The 17,966-nt window shown below is 37.6% G+C and overlaps 1 protein-coding gene across 1 annotated transcript in view; it reads right to left on the bottom strand.

Annotated features, from left to right (window-relative positions):
• The window catches only part of ADAMTS20 (ADAM metallopeptidase with thrombospondin type 1 motif 20), an 82,775-nt gene extending 65,036 nt beyond the window's left edge, over positions 1-17,739 (bottom strand). Inside the window, exons 1-4 of the mRNA XM_005519525.3 lie at positions 17,649-17,739; positions 17,011-17,357; positions 5,959-6,121; positions 2,953-3,212 (exon numbers count right to left, since the gene is read on the bottom strand). Coding sequence (XP_005519582.2) covers positions 2,953-3,212; positions 5,959-6,121; positions 17,011-17,357; positions 17,649-17,739 — 861 coding nt within the window. The remainder of the gene's footprint in view (positions 1-2,952; positions 3,213-5,958; positions 6,122-17,010; positions 17,358-17,648) is intronic.
• Between the last annotated feature and the right edge of the window lie 227 nt (positions 17,740-17,966).

The raw sequence follows: 17,966 nt of genomic DNA, 5'->3' as shown, positions 1-17,966 counted from the left end.
AGTATTTCCAATATATAATGTAAGTAATGTGAATACTCATATTGCCAACATTTATGCAGTTTTAAAGAAAAGAGAAAATGCATTCCAGTTCCAGTTCAATGGGATTACTTGCATGCTGAGAGCTAAGCCTTTTCAGGTTGAATTGGATGAATGACAAGACACTTAAAACCCTAAAAATATTTAGCAGTATATTTCAGTTCTTATTTTCCACTCATAAAACAGCAGTAAGTTTACTTTGGTGGCTTTGTTGATGCTAAAAAAAGCCCGAAAGAAAATAAAAGAAAAATGGGCCAGGATTTCAAAGGTTTTTCTGGGAGCTAGATGTCTAAGTTTCATTAAAATTTAATGTGATTTATATGCTTAAAGGTTTTTTTGTTTCTTTAAAATCCAAGCCAGAACTGAATAACCTTAAAAGTTTCAGAATTATTACAAGAGTAAAGTATGATGCTTGATTCATTCTAAAGTGCCAGCAACCTGACAATTTCCCATAAGAGAAGTTGCTTGGCCAGACACAAGTACCAGTAAAAGTTAATAATCAAAGCTATATGTATAATGGCAGAAAGGATACAATTTAATGATTTCATTTCTTTCCTTTACAGGCAATCAAATAAGGCTAAAAATGGTTCTAAGAGGCTGTGGATCAAGAAATGACCCACCAGCATACTGATAAATTCTAATGCAGATTACATAGCAAAAAAATGGTAGTCATTTGTTTTTCTATTCTTCACTTTTGTTTTACTAGTTTACTGAAAAATAACTGTTATGGAGAAGAAGTGACTGAAGACTATATATTCATACACATTATTTGTTTGAAAAATCATATATATGTCAGGAGTGGGTTGGATCAGATGACTTCCAATTGTTCTGTGATTCAAAGCCATTGCTGAAATGCTTCAAGGAGAAGGGATATGAGCTGGGATACGTATTCTGTGGGGGAAATAGGAGTGGAGGAAGGAAGAGTGCATGGAATTAACTAAACTGTAAAGAAAATCTTTGAAAATTAAGATCTGAATTTATATTTTTTACATCTGCATTTATAAAAGCTCAAAATTACTAGAAATAATATATTAAGAATTTTTTGTTTCAAGATAACCTTCTACATATATATATGTGGAATTGAGCTGCCAACAGATGCAAGCAATAGATCTTACCACCTACAGCGGTATTCAGAGATATTAAACTAACATTAAAGATGTAGTGGCTTATTGAATGTTATTACCCAAAACCAGTAATTAGTGTAAAACCCTAGTTTTACAGTACAGATAGGAAAGCACAAGAAAGAAATGACAAGTTTTTTAGAAAAGAACTGCTGTTCTTTCACTAATACAGTGAATATACAGTGTATGTTAAATACTAGATCTTAAAAACAGTTCATATATAGATTCTCTATAATGGCAATTATACAATGCTTATCTTGTTAACCTAGAAGTCCAATTGTGTAAGTAAAAAGACAAATATTGCATTGTAAGGAATAGTACTTGATGGTACAACATCTATAGATGCAGGAATAATGTCTTCTTAAAAAATACCATCAGGAATTACATTACCTATAAACACAACAGGACCTGATGAAAAAGATAAAATAAATGTTCCATTTTGTCTTATTGCAAAGTTCTTTGAAAAACAGCTTCTATTTTAAAGTAATGTCTTTACTACTTAATTTTGTTTCTTAGTACACATCTTTAATAAAGGAAGTAACTATAATAAAATAGTATCTTAGGGATCAATTATTTCAAGTCTGTACTGTAAGAGAAAAAACAACTTTCAGTATGGATTTTTTCTGATAATACATGAACTTCCATACTTTCACACCACTATAAGTAGAAAATTTCAGAAGACTTACAGATATATATGCTAATCTCCCTTAACATTATTTTTATTACAAAATAATTAAAGGAAACTCAATGTTCTAAATTCTCATGTTCTAAATTTAGGTGCCTACCATCTGTGTAATAGATGGCAGCACCTCTACAGTCATCAGCTGGAGATGTGGATATTAGAGTGAGCAGAATTCAGCTCAGTTGTCTAACTGCCTATTACCCAGCGTCCCTGCACACACTATAGGTTATCCTATAGCAGACACAACACATGGTTTACAGGATCAACACAGCTTGCTGAAGCAGCAGCTGAGGCCACCTCAGATGTCCTACAGCACCTTAAATGGTATGGAGCACTTCTATGAAGCAAATTAGTCACTGTGAAAAGTAGAGTGCTATTCTGTTCATCCAAAAGCAGATGTCTGTAACTGGTCAAGTTAATAGCCATATAAAAAGCAGATGTCTCTATAGATATTTATATGATAGGTGTTTTAATTTGCTAGCCCCCAAGTTAGATGCAGTTTCATATAAATTAATCTTCTTGAGTAGATGTAAGGACTGAAATATAGAAATAATTACAAGGCAGAATATGTTAGCATGCCTTTTCCTAACAGATGGTTCAACTGATGTCATGGTAAAACTTTTGATTTTAGAGCTTACTGTACTGTATTCTGAATCAATACAAGTAGTAACTTTTGGTTCACGAATTTACCACAAAAAGATCATAAATAAATGATGCCAACTCAAAGACTGATCCATATAAATCTGAAGTTTCTTGAAAAATTGAAAAACTAGGATTACTATAACCATGCTTGCTTTTTTTTTTTTTTTCCCCACAATGACATTTTAATATCTGTCTGCTGTAATTAATCTGAATTTTTTGGTCCCTGAAGCTTAAGAATTCTTCTAAAGCAATAGAAATTCAGGAAATGGGTCCCATCATTTCATCGACACACCCTGCACTGCATGAAACTGAAAAGATCCATATTCTTAAATTTTGACCCAAATTTTTATGTATGTTTATGTAATCTCTTCTTATACAGATTTTGATCAAACCAGAAGACAGGAAAGTTGCAGAAAAGAAAACAACTGAACAGAAATAATTAAAATTCCTAATACTTAAGAACTTACTTACTATTGACATCAATATTAGTACATAGTGCTGTAAATTCTGCCCATGATGACGAACCATTTTGGTGTCTGCTGTGACCATCACTTCTACATATCTTGGATAGGAAAGAAAACGTTTTTTCCTGGAATGTGGATTGCCACCATCCTCTATAGAGAGGTTATTTAAAGCATACTCTAAACTGAGAGATTTCTGTAAAATGCTGCTCTCTTCATTTAAACTGCTGAAGGTTGGATGTAATAAAGTGCTCTTCTTCATCTCTTTCTCTGTAAAGTAAAAAAAAAAGACTTACTGTTGAATGCAGTTACTAAGTAGTAAAAGGCAAAAGGCTGCCCAAAATAGAAAAACTTATATGTATGATCTTATTTCCAAGTGAAACTGTGCAAGAATTAAAAAGACTGTAATAGGAACATCAAATGAGATGTCTTGTATATTTTTAAACAGCTCTATCATAAATGGATTATTTATTACAAATTAGTTAAGAGACAGCAATATAACAGTCCCTAGAATGCAGTATAATCCAAACAGGAAGGCTGAAAGGAGATAAACCCTACAGCTTAGTCAGTACAACAAAGGACACAAGTTAGCTAAACAAAACACATTTTACATGCAAACTTTTGGCACCAGCAGAACAAATAAAAACAAACTAGGTCCAACTCCTGAATTCAAGTCCCTACTGACTTTCAAATTTACATAACATTATATTTAAATAAATATGGAGTTTAACTTCAGAAGCAAGTACACATAAAAACCTTAAGTGACCTCTTCAACAGTTTTGTAAAAATTCATTATGTAGAATCAGGCTCTAAAGGAAATACACAATCTACTCAGATATCTCCAAACTAAGTACTGTAGTACTTCCAATCACACTGTACAGTCCAGCCACCAGAGGCTTCTGATGCCTGATACAGAAAAGCCAATGCCTTTACCAGAGCCATCTTAGCTCACATAAAAAATAATGACGAAGCATATCTGAATTCTCACTACCCTCTAGAACTTAAGCAGCTAACTGGGCACTCCAGCTCCTTCAGAAGACACATCCACTGTCTTTCTGGAAATTAGATTTCTCTCTTAAAAAGTAGCAGCCAAAGGATATGTCCCTGAATCATTTTATTCTGATGACTTAGTGACTACAGCACTGACCCAAGAATTCGGAGATCACACTTCTGTCACCCTCAGCTTGGGAGGATTTAAATCTATGCATTCCATTATTCAAGGGAAGAGCCCTTATGTGTAAACTTTAAGCTACTTTTGAGAGATCCATAGTCAGTCTTCCTTAAAGTTAGGGTACAATATGGCCAGAAAGAAAATCAGTAGAGACAACAGCAAGCACTTTACTAAGCAATTGTTTAAAAATCAATCACAAAATAAAGCTATACAAATTGTGAAACCATTAGCACTAACAATAATGAGGGGAGAGAACAGGGACTGGCTCTGAAAAGGAACTAGTTCAAGAGTATCCACATACACTTTATGTGTTCAGATTGATTGAGTTGGATGCACTGAAGAAAACTGGCTGAAGCAATTTCATGTACACAATCTTTACTAGATTTACTAGGCACAGAAGGTGCCTGAGATTCCAGAGTATCGGCAAAATGAGAAATAATACATATTTAAAGCATGATTTAAATTTATGGACCAAACAAATCAAGAAAAAATCAAATTAATTCAGTTTACAAACACCAGAAATCAACAAGTGGGTAAGTAATAGCTATCCAATTTACCCAAACATATTCTGGCAAATTCTGATAAACTCCCACGTATTAAGGAGACAGAACTTATGGACTGAGGAAATGCAGTAAATATCCTATCCTGACCTGAGTAAGGCATGTATCAGGGTTACAAATTTTTTTTTCATTGGCAAATTTCTTTTAGAAGAAAACAGTACAAAATGAAGAAAAGATTTGGTAGACAATTTTAGAATTATCATGGCCCAATATCAAACTAAAAATATGTATTGAATGCTATGTTCCTCTATATCCTCTGTTAAGGTTCCCTTACTAGAGAAAGCCTCATGATTCCAAGTAGTGATAGTTGTACCTCTGTAAAGAAAGAATATGAATAACCAAGCAAGACTAGCATTAAAGGAGATACATCTCTTCTTTATAAGGACAGAAACATAAAAACACAAAGCTTTTCTTCATAAACATTTCTGCAATTTCACTTCTCCCAAAAAGATAGTAAGCCCTAGCTCACAATCTTTTGTAATTGTTCCAAAAAAATGAAAAGGAAGAAAATTACTATGTTCTTGAATGCTTGAAGCCTTTTTGTCACACTAACTTTAGATTAAAGAAAAAAAGACACAAAACAATCTGAAAGACCTCTAATTTGGTTCAGTACATATTATTTATCATTTGAAAAAAGGCATGGGAATAAGAACATTTTCCTGATGTAATGGTTATTTTCTGGTCTTAGTATCTACGGAAAAGCAGAATTCTCAAAATAATGTTTTCAAGTATAAAATATGTTATAAGAATTTTCCAAAATGAGTATCACTAGTCACCAGTTTTTTTCTTTTTTTATCTTTATATTTTTAACCATCTACATAGATATTCCTCAAGATTATTTTAATAATTATAAGGACAAACATTTACAATCATGGATAAGATCAGATTATAATAAATTAATGGATAATATTAAATGCTTCCATGATTAAAAAAGACAGGTGTCATGTATTATCTGCTAGACTTGCAGTAAGTTCATTGTTTTTTGTGAATATACACAACAACTCCTGTGGATCTACTGTTTACACATGCGACAATGTTGGTGTAAAAGCAAACCCACACCAAAGCTCTTGCAATATAATGTGGGTTTTTTTATACACGCATTCTGTTCTACTTTTGAATTTGTCACTGTCACAAAAGGAACAGCTGACAAACCTAAGTGAAAGAAATGTGTAGGTTCTAATGGCACACTCTGGAGAAAAATTACTTATGAAACAAAATCTTGCTTTTATTTTTTTAAAATATCTGACATTTGAAAAAGGCACAATGAAATTTAATATGACTATACCTGAAACTTCACAAGGTTTATGAGATTTCTGATACTCTTTTTTAAGTTCATCATGCCTGTATATAAGATGTGGTTTGTTATGTTCATCTTCATGTTCACCACCATCCGCTCTCATCAGAGGTTCTAAAATGTATTCACCATCATGTGCCTTGAAGGTGCCCATCTGAAAATAAGAGAAGTAATTGAAATATTTTCCACTGAAAATACTGATGTAAAGATAATTCTCATTGAAATAAAAGCTATTTATGATATTTTGAGGTTAATGATCATACACATGCACACAAGATGGGGGAAACTCCAGTGAAACCTGGAAGGTAAGGCAAGAGAATTTTGCTTTCAGGGACTTGCCCCACCAGAATAACTCAGTAACTTGCATACTGACAATGTATCAAAGATAATTACTATAAGAGCTATGAAACAAAGGAGATCACAAAAATAAAGAGAAACAAGGTATAAGCAAGCAGGATCAGCTGGGACCTCTGCAAAGGAAAGAAGAGGCCATCAAGAACTTCAGAATTTGACTGCTGTCCATATTCTGGACTGATTTGTTGCCTTCTGCCCTTAACATAATTTATATAATATTTTTCTTCTAAAATTGCATTTTTCCCATAGATTAGAAACAGTGTTAACATAATACCCTTTTTGAAGATTTTTGACCGGAGCACCAGAAATTCAAAGTTGACACCATTAAAATGCTTTTCTCCTTGATTCCTCCAAAATGCCCCCCATCCCCACCACAGACACACATGGGTAACTGCGTAATGGGAACCACAGTAACTTGATTACTAACAAAAGCACTGGCACATACACAAAGAACAAAAATTAAGCTCTTTTTCCCCAGCTCCCTGCCCCATAATCCTTTCAATTATGAAACCCTAAAGCAGACTCCTCTTTCTCACTGCACTTCTAACCAAATTCATAATTTCCTATGGCTTAAATACTCCACCTCAGGAGACTATGAGGAGGAAAAAACATGCAAGAATTTCATCAAATTATTTTCAAACTTCTTAGCAACTTCCTTGCTTCAGCCAATTAAGCGCATCAAGTTAGTAGGTACACTGCACCCTGATAAATGTTTTGCCAGTAGGGCATAAAATTGACCAATAAGACAATAGCAATAATCTACATAATATGGTTTAAGAGATTAAATGTTCATGTCAGCCTTGAAACTCAGGGTTATAGAGAGACTGGCAGAGCAGGATAAATGAGAACAGAAGCAAAAATAGGGCTTTTTCAAACAACATACTAAGTCTATTAAAAACCGCTGCAGACTACTTTCATGTCCAGGGTATTGTACGGGAATTATAATCTCCCCTTGAATTTGGGATCCTTCTAAGCAGTTATCAGGTGTCAATCCATAACAGCTTATTAATCTGACACAGGCCTGAAGCCTACCTGCAACCTGGCCTGATACATAACATTATTAGAGCTGTTGTCAACACGCTGTGGATGAATCCTCTGCACCAACTTCGCTGCAGAATGAAAAAAGGCACATCTAAATAGTATTTTCATTTCAAGACTGTTTAAATCTAACTCACAGAAGCACTTTTCTCCCTCAGTTTCATTTAAATTCTTTGCAAGTAGTCTTCATGCTAGATCCTTTATACATTCAATTTAGCCTTCTCACATCCAGTGTTTCCAGGGCATGTAATTTGTAGAGGACAGCAGATCGAGCGTACCAAGAACAGCCTGGAAAGGGCTTCAGGAAAACAGACATGCCACAGCTTGTCAGTTAGTATTAAATGTCTAACTCAAATGTCTAATAGTCTTTTGGGTAAATGACAGGGACAGACAACAGCCTGTCACTCAGGGACAAAGCATCAATTCTTGTTAAGATTCATGTTTTATTATATATATTATTAAAGTCCCAGTAAAAAAAAATCATAAATCTGGCCACATACTATTTGTCAGCACTAACATGCTAATTAATTATTTTCTCCTGATATACTAAACCTCCTATTTCCATGTAATAGATATTTAAAGTAAGTTCTTCTAGATTTAGGCAAGAACTTTACTGTTCCTGCTTTATTTCCCACACACATTTTACTTCCCTCCTATTCTTTCAAACAGATGGAGCAGATAATCTGAGTTTGTTTCTTCAAGGGCTTTTCCAGCAAACAGACTTTCAGATTTTACAAAGGAATGGTTTCAGTTACAACACCCATTCTAAGAACAATACCCCAGAACTAATAAGGAAAGAGTTCATACTACATTTTAAACTAAACTTCCAGAATATCAGACTTCCACTGGAGAATATTAACTGCAAGAACAAAGCTATATTATTTTTCTATTATTTCAATCTTAAAAAAAAAAAAAAAATGCCTCCAAAAACCAAATCCCAAAAAAAATAAAAACCCCCAGACATGAAGACGTATGTTTTTGACTGAGTCTCCTTACTTCAAAACTTCACAATAACAAACTGCAAATTTACAGGCCAAAAAGTTAGGACAGACAGCTGGAAAGGCAGAATCCTACATTATGATTCATGGCCTTAGAATCATTCTTAGCTTTTTTAAATCAAAAGATTAACACAAAATGGTACAATCATGTCCTTAAGACTTGAGAGTCCACCTTTACAGATACTTGGGACAACCATTTTAGAAAAATGGAGTCAAGCTGTCGAACTTTCTTTTACTCACTCTTTGGCCCACTGATTCTCACAAAGTATCCCAGGACCAATGGCCTGTTTAGATATGGAAGAAATAGCTGAGCAAAAATCTATAATGCAAAAAGCTTTCATTCTTTCTACAATGAATTCTCTCTTCTGCAACAATGTAAAGAAGCAATTACTACCACTGAGTACTTATGAAGGCCTCCTACCAGTAGTCCATGACAAATTTTTGCACATCTGTCTCAGCTGAACTCACCATGTTGTATGTGAGAAAAAGCAAAATTTAGGAGATGCAAGCAGTGCTCTATCTTAAGAAAGGTATTTAATATTTGTCATTCAAAGCCAAAGAAGATGTTGAATTTGTAGCCACCCATTCCAATCCTCTAAATCCGCCATGAAAACACATGGTTTTCTCCTCATTTTCCTAACACATCTACAAAAATTCAGTCACCAGTTACACTCTCTGTTTACAGTTCTCCAGTCAGGAAAGTGATACTTCATGTGGTGACAGATTCTGCTGATATAAGTGGAGCTATTGCAGCATCTTGGACACACAAGGAAAAGAGCTGTGAGATCCAAATGAAGAATACTTTTGGTAAAATGAAATAAAGTCACTTAGATGTACAGAGGCACGCTGCTAAAACAGGAGCCTAAGCATTTGCAGGAAATTAAATCAGAAATGAATTGGATTTATTTATCATCTACAGATGCCTCTCAAATCACCTAACAAGAAATCTGCCTGAAACATTCTATTTCTGTTCTTCAGATAAAGAGATAAATGTACATTTAAAAGATCTCTTCAGAGTACAAAATTGTAAACTGTCTCTTGCACATCATAAATAAGAGGTCCAAAGAAGGAGTGCTACCCAGAACTATGCATATGCATAGATTTGAGAAAATTTATGAGAAAACCCACATGAGAACGATAATTTATTTTTTGGATTTAAAATATTAAGGACGATTTAGACACTTTAGATTAAATCAAGGTTCAGGGGATCAACACAGCTACTCACTATATGGTATGACTTAGTGGTTAAAAGTGTCTTAAAATTGTATAGTCTTTACCAATATTAACTCTACTGCAAGTTATACAAGTAAATATTGCAAAATTATGGTTAAAGAGTGTAACATGCCCATATACAAATTACATCTTTGTCTATAAAGTTTGCAGAACACATGGAAAACATAAGGGATATATAGCAGATTTCAGAAATGAGGAATTAATATGTTTGACAGCACAATTGGAACCGTTTCATAAAAACTCTAAAAGAACTGAAGCTCTGGAAAACTTGACTCTAAACTGACAGACTCCCTCCCAGGTAAGCTCCACTCCTGTGCTCAAATACTTCTCATACTCTTAAAGAATGGCTTAACTCACTTAAAAACCTGCAAGTAGTTTACAGCATGAGCACTTTAACAGTCAATTACAAAATCCCTTCCTTTCATATTTTTCTCTTCCCCTTTACTATCCCTCCCCTTTTGTTTATTCAAAGCTCATGAATCATATAGGAGTCCCTCCCCCTTTTTCTTCCTGCTTCACTGTTACAATATTTTATGATGAAAGACTTAAGAAGCATTGCTCAATTAAAGAAAATAGTATTACAGTGACCATAGTACATTGCCAACATCTGGACAAAGTATTCCTATTAGAAGAAAATTCAGCTAGAAACACAGTAAGAGAGAGCAGTTCAAGCTGATGTGTTAAGATCAGAACAAATAAAATAGAAATAAGAAAATAGTAAGAAAATCATAAATAATAACATGAGCTAAGCACCAGGGAAGAAATATCTAGCAACAAATGTTTTCTGGTAAAATATGTTTTTAAAAGTGATTGAAGGCAACATTACTTTTGAATTTCTTAAGAGAATAAAATGCTTTAAGTTTGTTATAGGGATCTAACTACATCTTACAAATTCCGTGATGTTAAGATTGCATGGGCTGACTATAATCACACCATTAAAAGAACTGATGGGGCATTCACCTATGGTTGGAAGTGTCCTGGTCTGAAAAGACACCTAAGAATTGGTTAGATAAAATTTCTAAATTCCAGATTGAAATTTAAATTCCATGTAAATGCTTAAAGGGATTTTACCTATTTGTATATTTAGACCACACTTTACCAATAACCAGGAGTTTCTAAATAAAATTTGTAGCAAAAACAGAGGGGCTAAATAGCAGAAAACTTGTGAGAATATTAAAAAAAAAATAATCTTAGAGCCACCTGGAAAGAGCACTGGTTCATGGAAGTTAACAAGATTCATTGGAGTAGAAGAAAGAGAGAGGAGTCTTTTATTTATTTATTTTTACCTTATATACAATTCAAAGTGAACAAGCTAGACAAGTCAACTAAAAATATACATAACAACTTTTTTAACAGATGTATACATGGAGATTCCATTAAGATTCCATTACAGAAAAGCAGTTACCTTACAATATCTGTTGAAATTGGCAAAACAGAATGTATATAAACATAAATTATTTTCTTGTTTGTTTGGGGATTACTTTGGTAGGGAGTGGGTTGTTGGTTTTATTTTTGAGTTTTAGGGGATTTTTAGTTTTAACACCTAAACTATGATCAAGCTAAGTATTCTGACAGAACACAGACCTAGGGGATCCGTACACTTTATCTTGGAGGAAACTCCATGATATCATCTTGCCTGTCTCAGAAAATGTCAAGCAAATTTACATTTGCAACTTATCTCAGTTTAAAGAGAACCTCTTAGTTTTGATGTTTTTAAGTAGATGCAGAACCACCTTTTTCTCTCACTGGGAGATGAATAGCTCCATACATTCCTTTTGACCTCACAGGCACCATCACAGGCAGTTATCACTCAAGAGCACACAAGCTATGGTTAGATTTTCTCCTTAGTCAGCCGCATAGTAAGTTATCTTGAGTACTTCTGTCAATATGTGCATTCCCAGAAGGTATTAACTGTTCTCAGTGTCTGGCTTTGCTACCTTAATCTTGCCATTTTCTGCATGAGGGTATGTCTGAAACTGAATGAGAATTGAGACTATTGCAGATACACAATCTCGTATGGGAAGCCTATCTATTCCCAAAGAGTACAAAGTTTCCTGAGATCCATGACAGCTAACTGCTCACTGCCACCTGGGATTGGAAGCATTAAGTTCAGACAAAAAAGGAAAACACACGCACACAACCACCCTCCCCCACACACACTTATTTGCACACCAGTAATTTAGCTTAGTAGCAGCAAAGGGCCATATGTTGTGTACTCTGCCCTCCCCTGACACAAAAATTTCTGTACACTTCCTCAAAGTTTAATGAACATGTGTCTGTGCATATATATCCACAGATAAAAGCAAATCAAAGTTCCTTTGACTGCCCAGAGCATACCATCAAATTCACCTGGTTGATAACAAACTGCAGCCATCAAAACAATTTATTTGGCAAATATATGGGCAAAGAACGTGCCCAAGTATCCACCAAGGAAAGGCCACTAGACACACAGCATGGGCAGAAGGCAGGCCATCAGTGGCTGAGCACCCTTGACATAAAATGTTACATAGGCACACCCAGTCTATTATCCAGAGGACAATTCCTGCAGAATTTTGCTGGTGAACAGGTAGACATATACTTAGGTCCTACTGCTTTTGATAAAACATTTTCTGTCACAGACCTTCAGCTACACAATCCACAACTCTACGTATCTTCTCAGTTTACAACTGCAATTACCACTTGTATTTGCTGATCTCTGCTGGCCCATGTGTGAAGGTATGGCACCTGTGGAAATATTTCCAGGAAATGTTGAAATGCAAAGAGCCTGAGGAAAACATACTGGAGAAGTTTCCAGGTTTTTAAAACAGCTGTAGGGGGAACTTAAATTGTCTTTTTGCTAAATTTGTCTAAATTGCTTTGCAGATCCAGAGTCTCACCTTATATACGTGTATGACAGAAGAAACCAGAACTACTAAGTGGAAGTCTTAACATCACCCAGCCAGTAACAGTAAGATTTTGCTCACTCAAGCAGGAATCAATTGCCTTGACTTGACATTTTAATAGGATTGTTGTCCTAGCTTATGATGGACTCAGTATATTAAGATAAAAAAACTATGAAATCCAATATGTGCCTCATGGATGCTCATAGCATTATAAATGTGACCGTAATTCTGAAACTATCCTGCCTTCCAGATCTAGAAAGCAACATTTTTTAAGTGACAGCTTAGAAGTTAAAGCATTAAATTACATCAAGGTAAGCATATTTTTCAGTTACAAGTGTTGAAGTTTCTGGGAAAAAACAATGTTGTTTCACTCATTGAGGTTGTTGGTACTAAGGACCACAAAACCAGGGAGCAGATATCTGAAGTTTGTTACCTGCACTAGATCTCCACAAGAAACTAGATGCTAGCTATGCTAGCAGCAGTTTCTAGCAAATTGTTGGGCTTTGGATTGTTAGGGTTGTTAACCAAACAACTAAAAATCAGTTTTTTAAGACAAATTCCTTTGTCTTTTCCTTTGTCTATTCCTTTGACTGCTTACTTTTCCTTAAAAGGAGACACTTTACCCATTCTTAGCAGCAGACAGAGCTGTTTTCAAAACCTCCCAGAAATGTGATTCGCTGACCTGTATCAATAAAAGACAACCTCCTGTACTGAGGATTGCGAAGATCCACACTTAGGCTCATACTCCTGCCATTCTCCAGACAAGAGTAAGTCTGATGTGCAGTAAGGGAGCATTACCAAAGGGCTTCCTTGAGTTGCTGAAGAAAAAACTTGTCACAGTCCAAAGCTACATTAGAACAAAGTGGTCCTGCCTTCCTGTACTGCAGGAAGCTGACAGGTGGCAAATCCATGCAAGAAGAGATTCATGTATACTTTTCCACTCCTAACTTCTGCCAGTCAGTGAGCATGTGAAATTGGTCTACACATGAGACACCAGACACCCAAAAGAATGTATTTTTTCATTCTTTCTTTCCTTTTCCTCTCTCACAGCAGTCACATAAAACACTAGCTCACAAAAACTTATTTTAATTATCCTCAGCATCAGCCAACATCCTCCTAACCCCTGAGAAAAAAAAACCGGGCTCCACAAAAGACTAAACAAACTGTTCCTATAGCATTCACTCAGGAACATGAAAAAGAAACAAAAAAAAAAAAACAACTGAAAAAAGCTCCTTTCTTTAGATGGGTCCTGCTAGTAACTGAAGGTGCATTCTAGGTAAAATAACAGACCTATCATCATTTATAAGACACTTCATTCACTGGTATTACCTTGCATTTGTCATTAAACTCGTAAGTCACATGTTCTCGAAAGTTAAATTATTTTTAACTCTTTGGGGTTTTACCTCTTTGATTTTGCTGTCTGCATAACATTTGTAAGGTCTCTTTAGACTACATGCATCCAGGGATATCCTCAGCAGATCCCATTCCCTGTGTTTGTAGGAAGCTGCAACTGATTTACGTAGTAAAAGTGAAAAAGATGGAACTTAAGAAAAAAAAGTGAAATGAAGCATGAAATCTCAAAAATTACTCTAAAGATGCAAGAAATATCCCTGTATGTGATCAGATGTTCAGCCAGGCACCCAGGCCATCACTCCAAATGACCTTCTGCCTTTGATGGATCCCAAAGTTCCCTAATTATACACTCCTTCCTTGCAATTACCACAGACTCCCTGCTGACCTTCTAACCTCCCTGTGCCATTTGCACCCCTGAACCCAGGGCATGTTCTGAAATGTAATACAACAAAACTGCATATTGGGTGTCAGGAGCCATTAAGCAATGCTCCATGGGTACTCTGGGTTTATTAGGTGCTCTTAGCATATGCATGAAAAGTTCATCGATCCTACAAAAGAAAATATTTTACTTAAAATAAATATAATGCAAGGCTACCAAGTCACTAGCCTGGTTTCTACTTGCTTGCTCCCAATAAATAGTATCTTACCTCAGCAGCAGTCAGATGTTAAATGTTTGGATGTACTCATGAAGCATGGCACTGCTCATTTAAAGAGCAATAGCTGACTAATGTATTTTTGCAGATACATTTGTTGAATGCATAAACCCATGAAATTTTAAAAACTTTGAAGATAAAAACATCTTTTTACTATTTTTCGAGGGTAGTCCCATCTAGGAACAGGGAATGCATTCAGGGAGAACAAGATCTCATAGGACAATTCCACCTGGTCTGCAGTTCCTTCTTTTCACATTCATTCTTCTCTAAACTCCAGAAAAAGTTTTCTCATTTGGCACTCACACAAAACAGAAAGCATTTGCTTTGAATCCATGAGGATGAGGAAGAACATTAGCTTGAAGGTTCTAAGTCAGGTTGGAGGACACTGTGCAGTTACAGGCAACCAGCTGGCTCTGACCACCACACAATCCCTCCCTGGAAAACTACAGGCATATTCCACAGAAGTGCAGTAGCATCCATGGAGGCCCTGCTTCTTCTTCTGAAAACCTCCACCACTGAGGGGAAAGCAGACAATACTGGCTGTGCTACATACCTTCCAAGGCTGTATCTGCCTGGGCAGAAAGTGAAATGAGAGGTGAGAGAAAGTCCTGAGAGCAGCGAGACAGAAAGATCTTCACTGGTGGCTCAGACTGGGCACTCTGTGTGCCAGGCAATGACTGAGGACATGAAGCACAGCTGGAAGCTGCAGTGAAAAGTTCACAAAGCTCATCTAGAAGAGGCAAAGGTCTAATTTAAAGGCACTCAGGGATTTCTGACCATATACATACATGATGATACTGTAATGTATCAGTAAGGAGAAGGGGGGAGAGAAATAAGAAGTGAGATGTTCAGCTTATGGCAGGCAAGAAGATGGTCTTGTGATGAAGAATTTGAGAACTGATAAATAAGGTAGCTGAGGCAACTTTTAACAGCAGTAAGTACATGTTATGCAGAAAAGTTATTTTCAATGCACATAGTCCCTTCAAGTAATGCAAAGCAACAGTTTACAGAAATAGAATTCAAACAGGCAGCAAAGGTTATGAAAGTAGAAATTCTTAGAACTTCTCATATCTACTCTGTATAAAGTGTGCCACTATTCTCAATGACATGGCATTTGAGCATCTATTAAAACAAGAAAAACGGAAGAAATAAACCAAAACCAACCATATTTTTGATACCTCATCTTTCCCTCTCTTAGTAAACATATTACTCTCTGTCTTAGTAAACTATCAAGGTATTTGGTATAGTTTCGAATTGGGTTTTGGATAATGTAGTCAAGAACCAATGGCAGTTGCTTGTAAAGCAAGATATACAGACAAAACTTAGGATGAATACAGAATTACTGTTTTCAAATACTTGCTTCTCCACTAATTTCCAAGGACTATCCATCCATACACCTCAACCCAATGACATAATGGTATATAACCAAATATCCAAAAATCACAAGAGGTGGTCTCTCAAATAGCAGTTATTTCTGGTTCTCTTCTCTATCCTATGTATTACCTTCTTTTAATACGCATTAAACAATCCTAAATACATCCTAAATGTAACCAATTGCATTTTATCTTGTGTAGGCTACTACAAAGAGCCTAGTATATGAAGCCATAATTTCTCAGGGTCCCAAAAATAAGAGTCTTGCAACTTTAGTTTCATGAGTGACTGCAAAAAAAATAGAACAACCCCAACTTAAATTCACAGTAATGTTTACAATGCTGTATTTCTAGTGTGCATGTCACACAACTTGTCCTTGGCACTTCAGTAAGCAGTGACACGGTCAAGCACAAGGTACCAGTCTTCATGTTTCTAGGCACAAAACTATACAATTTAGCAACACAGTACAACTGTTTTCAAAGACAGTTGTGTGATACTATTTCTCCATTATCACTTTGGAAGACATAATAAATGATATCAAGGGATAAGTACAGAATGTGTATCATTGCAGTTTTGATTTGTCTACTCAATTCAATTCTTAACAAGTGTTTCAGACACACTTCCACTGAAGTTAGTAAATGTCCTGTTCCCTTTTAGCAGAATTGTGTTTAGGGAGCACTGCTGCACACTTATTAGAATATATAACATACCTTTACACTATTGTTGAAAGCTGAGGAAGAAACTGATCAACACCTTCTCACACCATCTCAACTGCCATTACTCCTCACTCACAACCACAATATCTGTTAAGCTACAAACACATAACTGATGCCAACTGACAGCAACATTTTATCAAGTCAATAGCTTACTGTATTTCTAAGGCATGCTTTTTCCTCTGTTATAATGCTCTTGGTGTCAGGAGCTACATCAACCAACTATATTACTGGCCAGCAACAGATCCTTTGAAAGCGGCATTTGTATGTCCCACCAGAGAAGTATCATCATGACTGCACACTGCTGATGCCAAGACATTTCACGACCAACTACTTGGAACTATGCCCAAGAATTTCCAGCTTAGCTCTCCAGCAAAGGCATCCCACTACATTTCTTTCAGGGAGGAGAATATGAATGGAGACAGGAAGCAGTGACCAACATGCTTACCAAACCACCACAGATGCTGAAGACAGCCATGTGCGTCTCCTGGGCATTGACATGCCCTCGATAGAAACAGTGGCGCAAATCAGGGGATGACTGCTTCTGCGGGGCCCCGACGTGCACCACCGTGTACTGAGCAGCAACGAAGCCTGCATCAGCACTCAGGTTGAGCTGGAAGACCTGCCCGTATGCCCTGAGCTGGTAATGCGTTCGGAAAGCGGCGGGCTCCAGCGGTGCCTCCAAGCTCCTTTTCCTCCTTCTAAAGTGATGCGTGTGCGGGAAAACTTCTCCAAACTCATTCACTCGGACAGGTGTGATGATTTCATACGAGGAGAGCTGCTTCACCAAGGTCTCTGTAACAGAAGGCAGGAGGCTCAGCCTGACGAGGCAGCAACCCCTCTCTGGCACCCGCACGGCTCCTGGCACGGCACTGGCGGCGCCAGCCTGGGCTCCGGTGACAGCCGGGGGGCGGGGGGGCTGCGGCCAGCACGCCCGGCGAGACCCCGCGCCGGCCGCCCGGCCCCGCCGCTCGCCGGCTCCCTCCTCCTGCCCGCCAGGGAGCGGCGGCTGCCCCGGAGGGCACGGCGCCCGCCGCAGGGCCAGGACCCCCGGGCCGGTCGCAGCCTTTGTTGCCGCTCGCTTACCTTGTCCGGGGTGGAAGCGGACTCCCCACGCCGCGGTGGCGGGCAGGGTGAGGTGGCACAGCAGAGCCGCCAGCCGCCCCGCCCCCAGCATGGCGCGCTCCGCGGCCGCAGCGGCCGCCGCGCCCCCGGGCCGCCGCCGCCGCCTCAGCGCCCGCCGCCCGCCCGGGCCGGCCCCGCACCGCGCCGCTCCTCCATGCGCCCGCGCCCCTCCTCGTGTCCCGCCGCCCCCGCGGCCCCGCACCGCCCGCGGGAAGCCGGGCTCCCTCTCCTCCCGCCCCTCGCCTCCGCTCCCTCAGCTCGCTGAACGCCACCGGGGTG

The sequence above is a fragment of the Pseudopodoces humilis genome, chromosome 5, assembly GCF_049639895.1.
Source record: "Pseudopodoces humilis isolate 2021_Gansu_Grassland_sample_001 chromosome 5, ASM4963989v1, whole genome shotgun sequence".
Lineage (NCBI taxonomy): Eukaryota > Metazoa > Chordata > Aves > Passeriformes > Paridae > Pseudopodoces > Pseudopodoces humilis.
The sequence above is the reverse complement of the archived record's forward strand: the minus strand, read 5'-3'. Positions and strand labels throughout refer to the sequence as shown.